This window comes from Nannospalax galili, unplaced genomic scaffold (assembly GCF_000622305.1).
Source record: "Nannospalax galili isolate Female #2095 unplaced genomic scaffold, S.galili_v1.0 scaffold146, whole genome shotgun sequence".
In the NCBI taxonomy this organism is placed as follows: Eukaryota; Metazoa; Chordata; class Mammalia; order Rodentia; family Spalacidae; genus Nannospalax; species Nannospalax galili.
Window position 1 is genome coordinate 4,101,170 of NW_008357929.1, and position 8,317 is coordinate 4,109,486.

General features: G+C 39.9%; 1 protein-coding gene across 1 annotated transcript in view; it reads right to left on the reverse strand.

Moving 5' to 3' along the window:
- Positions 1-8,317, reverse strand: part of Dnah9 (dynein axonemal heavy chain 9) — a 430,757-nt gene that overhangs the window by 170,896 nt on the left and 251,544 nt on the right. The window contains exons 46-48 of the mRNA XM_008855701.3: positions 2,872-3,014; positions 2,380-2,541; positions 1,515-1,748 (exon numbers count right to left, since the gene is read on the reverse strand). Of these exons, the coding sequence (XP_008853923.1) occupies positions 1,515-1,748; positions 2,380-2,541; positions 2,872-3,014 (539 nt within the window). The remainder of the gene's footprint in view (positions 1-1,514; positions 1,749-2,379; positions 2,542-2,871; positions 3,015-8,317) is intronic.

Sequence of the window (8,317 nt, forward strand, 5' to 3'; positions counted from 1 at the left end):
TTCTTCTAAGAAGGTGGTTATTAGGCTCAACAGAGAACCTAAAAATTTTATAGCCACTTTTGAAAGACATGTATCTTTGCTCTGGAAACTGTTATTATGTTAAAGCTGTAATGAAATGCTTCTTCTAAAAAATTGTATTTATTTTTATTTTTATTTTATGTGTGTGAGTATATTGCCTGCATGTGTGTAGGTGCACCTGTGTGGTGTAATGCCCCGTGAACTTAAATTCTTTAGATACATTGTGGTCCCACCAAGAAACTAAAGTGAGAAGAGACAAGTCGAGAGACAGGTTCAAAGAGCCATCCTAAAGGCAACATTTGGAAACAAAACCAAAGGCTCAGGGATCTACAGGAGGCTGTTCATCAAAAGACTCAGATATCTTCAGGGACATGTGACATTCATTAGGTTGAGCACAATGACAGCTTAATTATGCAATTTCACGAAATGCCATCACCTCAGTGAGCAGCTGGCTTGATTGCTGATGGACAGAGGATAGAATTAGCCCCTGGAGGAGCAGTGGTGTTTGATTAGTGTAAGCAGAGGCAGAGTAGGCGTGAAAGTTCTCCCCAGTCCTCAAGTGTGGGACTGAAGACTGGATGAAATAAATTAGTTTCATTTGAAAGAGTAAATAGAAAAATACAGCAAGGTTAGGGTAAAAAGGACCAACTACTTAGAAATATAAGAAATGCAGGAAATGAGACAAAAGTTATTTAAAAGAGGGGTTCTAAGGGCTCTTTGACAAGATAATATACTAAGACAAAAGAAACAAGAAGATTATTATAAGCCAGAAACATTTCTCCACCATCACTCATTAACTTTGGTTTGGAGGATGGAAGGTGCTGCACTTTGTCTGTGGTGTGTCCCCTAAAGGTTCATGTGCTGAAAGTGTGGTTTCCGATGTGGTGGAAGGTAACTAGGTATAAGGCCTCCATTTTCATGAATGGATTAACGTTATCTCTCAGGAGAGGGTCTAGTCTCATGGGACAGGATTGGTTTACATGAGAATGGGTTGTTATAAAAGCAAGCCTGGCGCCTCCCAATTCCCTTTTCTGCATGTTCTGTACATCTCTCATGTATGTGCTCCCATCATTACCATGTGACCCTCATTAGAGCTTAGGGGATGTAGGTGCCCAGCTTTTGAGCTTTCAGAATTGTGAATAAAATAAACCTCTGTTCTTTATAAAACATTCTACCTCAGGCATCCTGTTATAGCAATTCAAAACAGACTATGACAGAAGGGCAGAGAATTGGAGAGGAAAGGAAAAACAGAAGAAAAAGATGGCGGAGAGGAAGCGGGAAGAGGCTCCTCAGAGAATTGCAGCATCAGTCAGTGGTAGCTGACCAGGCCTGAATCTGGGGATGTATGCTTCTTCTGGAGGAGATCGGTCTCGACTTTTGGTCCTATTTCTGATGCTATGGGGCTTTGGGATGATCACAGATGATTTTCAGACCCTGATTTTCAGTACATTGGTTTGGGGTTGCTCCTCTAACTAGGAGGGAGGGACACTGCTCACCTGGGTCGAGGTGCTGTGAAGCTTCAACAGTCCGTTCTCAAGCCGCTCCACCTTGGACTTGAGTTCTTTTCCATTTCTATCCAACAAGCTCTGGTAGAGTCTGATGAACTCCAGAAAAGACTTGGGAGTTGTGTAGTTGTAGCGTTGCTCATTACTCAGGTAAGCCTGGGATGTTTGGTTGACACTTGTGTGGACAAAGGCCATGAACTTGCTAATCGACTGCTTTAGTGCAGGCTAAAATCACAGAGCAGGAAGTAACGATGGTGACCGTGGTTATTCAGCCTTTCCCCTCAAGGGAAATTGTGCTCCAACGCTCTATCCAAATCCCAACTGTAGGGGCTAGAGACTGCTTAGTGCTTAAGAGTGTTGCTCTTGCAGAGGACCTGGGTTTGATTCCCAGCACCCATGTGGTGGCTAACAACTGGCTGTAACTCCAGTTCCAGGGGATCTGATGTCCTGACCTCCTCGAACATTGCATGATACAGGTGCACTTACATACATGCACGCGATACACTCATATATATAAAATAAAAATAATAAGTAGAATATTTAACAAATCCCAACTGTAGGGGCTAGAGACTGCTTAGTGCTTAAGAGTGTTGCTCTTGCAGAGGACCTGGGTTTGATTCCCAGCACCCATGTGGTGGCTAACAACTGGCTGTAACTCCAGTTCCAGGGGATCTGATGTCCTGACCTCCTCGAACATTGCATGATACAGGTGCACTTACATACATGCACGCGATACACTCATATATATAAAATAAAAATAATAAGTAGAATATTTAACAAATCCCAACTGTAACCTTGACCTCTGAGTGCCTGAAGTCAGGAGGACACCGAGGAGCATCCCCTTTCCCTCTCTTACCTCCATGTTCTCTGTTTTCTGCAAGAAGCAGAGGCTCACGGACTCCAATGCCTGCTGAGGCCACTCGTGGAACCATTCGATGGCAGTGCAGTTCACAATGGCTGGAAACTTCCTGCTGCGGATCCTCAGCTTGTTCCCCACAGGGGAGAAGCAGAGAGTGACCTGAGAAGTCAGTAGGGTTGGGAGAAGCTATCAGAGAAGCAGCCACAGGTTTGGGTTGTTGCTGTCCCAGAAAACTGAAAAGCATACCCCCAGCAGAGACAGAATCTTTCCATGCTAGTCCATGGAAGATCAACATGGTCAGGGCTGCGCTAAGCATGAGAGAACCCCATTCATAAAGCAGAGGAAAGCGCATCCTGGCAATGGTGCTCAGCCTGAGAAGGACACTGCACCCTCACCACCTATTCCTGAGACAGTCCAGAGGGTGCAGCACATTAGTAGACTTTCCCATAGCCTCCTCTGGGCCATGCCCTGCAGTCAGTCGTTCTGTACCTTCAGCTGTCGTCGGACCCGATCTATGAAGAACTTCCAGCAGTTCTCTCTGTTGTCAACCAGACCTTGGCTCTTGACCTCGTTCCTCACATTGCTTAAGATGTTTTCAACTTCCTCATCAGTGTAGAGATCTGGGATCTCTCCTGGGGATGAATGGGGCACAAATGGGCTGCTTTGACATCTTGCTAAGGGATGCCATCAGAAAAGGGGAGTTGTGTGGTCTTGGGACATGGGTCTCTTGATTTTTTCCACCATGTTCAACTGCACTTACTGGTGAAATTGGACAGACACCATTGATATATCATACCAAGACAGGGGAAGGACTACATTCTGAAAGGAAGGGGTATGGGGCACCTTGTCTTGGGGGCAGCATGTACCAACACCTCAGTGGCTGTTTCTTCTTTTGTTGAAAGCATTTGGTTACTAACCACTATCTGTGGAAACTGTACCTTTTAATAACTCACTATTGAGCAGCAAACATAAAATGTGTTTATAAGACTGCTGGTAAAGAGTCAGGAGAAACATAGATAAGTGCTCATGTTAAAGGGAGCTGAGCAATCACTTTCTACAGGAGAAGGGGAGAAAGAAAGGGTGCACTTGTGACATTTAGTGTGCCACACAGTGCCCAAGTCAAAGGGGAAAAGATGAAGTACTCAATAACTCAACAGACAGTATTTGAAAAACTGGGACCCACAAAATTGTGGTTGGATTCTTACCTTACACTGTATAGTAGACAAATATTGAATCAATTGGCAATTTAACTATTAAAAATCCCATAAAATACTGGAAAAAAAGTGAGGGAAAAATTCTTATATCCTCTGAGTGAGAAAGGATTTTCTAAGTAGAACTCAATCTACTTTAAAAGGAAGATAAATTTGGTACACAAAATGGATGCATTTGATAACTTAAAAAATGACATGAAGAAAACACCACAAAGTACAAAAACAGTAAAATACCCAGGGGAAAGTCAGAGGACAGACATCAACTCAGATTATTTGTTTACTATGTAAAGAAATTATCTACAAATAAAAGACCAACAATCGACAGAAAGGTGAAGGTGAGATTTCGCAATATAGAAAAGAAGAATGTCTTCTGGACATATGAATAGGTACCTACCCTCACAGTGAGAACAGAAATGTTTATCAAAACTCTTTATTGTTTCGTTTATACAGGTCAGGTTGGCAAACAAGAAAAGACCCTCTACCTTACTCATAATTTCAGAAATGTACATTCAAACTATGCCAAATCATTGTTTTGTTAGTCATACTGGCAAAGTCTTAAAGTGAGATAAAATACTGTTTTAATGAGGCAGTATATGAGACTAAAATTATATGCCCAATCCACAAATGAACAAAATAAAAAACGCTAAGTAAATATCTAACAATTAGCATATGGTAGTTAAGTAGGATTTTCCTTGAAAATGCAAAGATAGTTGCATATTAGAAAAATATACGAAAATAATTTACTATATTAACAGATTAAAAAAGTAAAACAGGGGTCCAGTGAGATGGCTCAGTGGGTAAAGGCACTTGCCGCCAAAACTGATGATCTGAGTTCAACCCCTGGAACCTACATGGTGGAAGGCGAGAACTTCAAGTTGTCTTCTGACCTCTACACGTGTTATGGCATGCATATGCTCCTTGCCCCACAATAAATAAACATAATAAGAATATTTTTAAAGTAAAATAATATGACCATTTGAAGTAGACACAGTTTCTAAAATACTGTTAGAAAAAGGAATGTATAATATTTGCCTTAATCTGATAACAGATAGCAACCCCAAACCCAAAGCAAGCATCCTAGCTGATAATAAAATGCTTTTTTTATTTTTAAATAAAGGACAAGACAAGCATAACTGATACCTCTCTTTCTATTCAACATAATACAGGATGATCAGACTGTGCGAAAAGTTAGGAAAAACAAATGTATGTACAAGTATAGTTAAGAAAGCAATAAAACCATTATCATTTGAAATCTAATTTTATACACAGAAAATCTAAGAAGATATTCACACAAATAATGAGAACTCATAAGAACATTCAATGACAACCTTACTGGACACAAAGGCAATATAGGAAATTAAATTGAATTTCTGTTCTCCAGCAAAAGAAAAAGTTAATTTAAAAGTTACCACTTTAAATACCAACAAATCTATAGGCATCTAAGTAATGAGTACCTAATGTATACAAGGTATTAATTCTGAAACAAAGTGTTATTGAAAGAAAGAAAGGATATTTGGGGGAGAGAGATGTATGCATGGGGGGTGATGCAGTACTACAACTATCACAGGGGTGCAATTCCGACATAATATTTGATACTAACAAATATTTTCTAAAATGTACAAGGAGGAGAAGAGTCAGAAGACATTTACCTTATCAGAACTCAACTCTCCTGAAAGCTATGATGGTTAAAGCAATGTGATTTTGGTCTTGGGGTAAATTAATAGAATAAAAGTGAAATATCTAGAAACAGGTTTGTATCTAGGAACAAACAACAAACTAACACACAAACAAAAAGTCTAACATTGAAGACTGGTAAGCAAAGGGGACAGACTAATAAATAAATTAGGATAATTCAATATGAATTCCACAAATATAGTTAAATTATTATTTGAAAAAAATTCCAGATGGATTAAAAACATAAATAGGAAAAGTAAGACAGACTAGTTTAAAAACTATAACAGGACACAAGATCTGAAACAGCATGAAAGAATAAGACATTAAAATATGGTTAATTTTCATTACAGTAAAAACAAATTGTCATGACAAAGTCAGATACAGGTTTTAAAATCATATTTACAGATCATGTTATGAGGAAAGGGCTTTATGTATCCAAAATACATAAAGAATGCCTACAACTTCGTAACTAAAAGACAGTCCAAGGGCCAAAGGTAAACAACGCAAGGAGGTGACTCACACAAGAGGGACAGGAATAGCCAATAAATACTTGAAAAGCTGTTCCATGTTAGTTGCAAAAATGAACAGAAAACACTGAGATTCCATTTCATTCCTCTTAACATAAATTAGTGTCAGATAAAACCAAGTGTTGGCAAGGGTGGGAAGAAAATAGTATCCATGAATTTACTGGACAGAAATTAACAACTGATCTGGAGATCAGTTTCACACTTTCTTTGGTAAATGTGAAATGTGCATATGGGACAACCTAGTCACCCAGCACCCACTGAGTACTTACTGAAACTCTGGTACATATAGGACAGGATAAGTTTTAACTTTATGGCACTGTTTGTAATTGCATGGGTGTTTGTTTTATTGCTTTTTGAATGTTCAAAATATTTTATAAAGAAATAGTGTGTGGGAATGTAGGGTTTGGGTCAAGGATTTTGTTGTTGTTTGATTAGAAGTACATTGCTCTTGGATACCCACCAGAACTTGATGGTAAGGCCTTATTGCTGGAGACACTACATATGTGAGGCATAGAACAAACAAGGAGAACTCAAGCTGTTACTGACCTTAAAGCTTCATCTCTACTGGCAAGCTTCATAGTGCTAGAAGATGCTATGTATGCTACCAGAAGAAAAAAGTAATCATCAACCTTATCCAGCTGTGAACCCTGTTAGCTACCATAATGACTGGCCTGGCAAGATATTTGTATAATAGTGGCACAAATGTTATTAGAGTAACTAACCAACTTCTGATTTCCTTTAAGATCTATTTCACAAGATAGAACCCATAACTGACAGTGTTATCAGGGCCAAGCCCCTGTGGTTAGACAGGTCACAGGCTGTAGGAAGCCTACTACTATTGTTCTTCTAAATTGACATAGTATTAAATGGATTCCTAATGACTTACTGTTATAGATTAATTCATCTCTCAGCTCTCACCAGAGAAGCTTTTTGCAGCAGATGCCAATTAACACAGAAACCCATAATTAGACTGTGGAATGCTCAGCCATTGTGGAAAACCTATATCATACCCTCTCTTCCCAAGATTCAGGAATCATTTTGGAAGGGGGATCAGCAAGACTGTAAGAGCCAGAGATGGCAGAAGAATACAAAGAAGCTATGTTGTCTGGACACTGCAGAGCAGTTGCACCTATGAACCCACAGTGCTTGTGATAGCATGCACAAAACCTGTGCAAGCCCAAGCCAAATAGAAGCCCAGCATGGACAGGGGAAGTAGACAGGAAGCCTCAGCCAAAGCTGAGGAACTGTTGGCAATTGATAGCTCCTAGGAGAGGGAGAGTCAATTTTCTTTAAGATTGTAAAATCTGGCAGGTTGACCAGACTCCAAAGGATGGACCCACACCCAAGAGCAATTGGGGAACACAAATTATACTTGATAGGTTTTTAAAAATATTTTATTATTTTTATTTTATGGGTATGAGTGTATTGCCCGCATGTGTGTAAGTGCACCCGTGTTGTGCAATGCCTGCAGAAGGTCAGAAGTGGGTGTCGAATCCCTTGGAGCTGGAGCTACAGATGGTGTCAGCTGACATGTGGGTGCTGGGAATCCAACTCCCGTCCTCTGAAAGAGCAACCAGTGCTCTTAACCACTAAGTCGTCTCGCCAGTCCACTTGATAGGGTTTTTATTTTTTATTAAAAAAATCATAATAGAGGATATGAAGTCTGGGTGTGAGATAATAAGGTGGGGGTACAGATGTGTTAGAGGGGTCTGAATATGATCAAAATACATTGTATAGGTAGTGTGACGGTGTACACCTTTAATCCCAGCACTCAGGAGGCAGAGGCAAATGGATCTCTTTGAGATCAAGGCCAGCCTGGTGTCCATAGTGAGTCCCAGGTCTGCTGGGGCTACAGAGAGGCACCGTCTCAAAAAAGACAAAAAACAAACAACAAAGAAGCCAACAATAAAACAAAACAAAAAACTATCGAATGATATTCTCAAAGAATCAATAATTTTTTTTTTTAAAGAAGCACTCAAACGGAGTTGGATTGAGCCACACTTGTGCCTTCCTGCAGTGATCTGGATTTGGTCTCATGGCCTCTGTGTTTACTTGCACATCTTTTTTTTTTATTAAAAAGAGCTTATTGATTTATTAAAAACCATGAAATGTAGAAAAGCTCAATAAAAATATTAAATATATGTACATATCTAACCACTGAAGGCAATGGTAGAGAGATGCCTCTACTGTGAGGCGTGGAGTCACACTCCGTAGCTCATCGTATTTTATTGTTTTATTTATCTGTTGTTTTCCTGAGACACAAGCTCACTCTGTAGCCCAGGATGGCTTGGAACTCACTATGTGGCACAGGCTGGCCTCCAGCTCACAACGGTCCTCCTCGCCTCTGACTCCGAGTGCTGAGATGACAGGTACGTGCCACCACATCCAGCTTTAACTTGTACAATAAGAAAACTCAGTGAATGATATTCCCCATTAGGAGGGGTATCTTCAATTTATAAAATCATTCAGATTCAAATGTCCAAAAAAATGGAACATTTTTGGATTTACAAACAGAAACCTTTT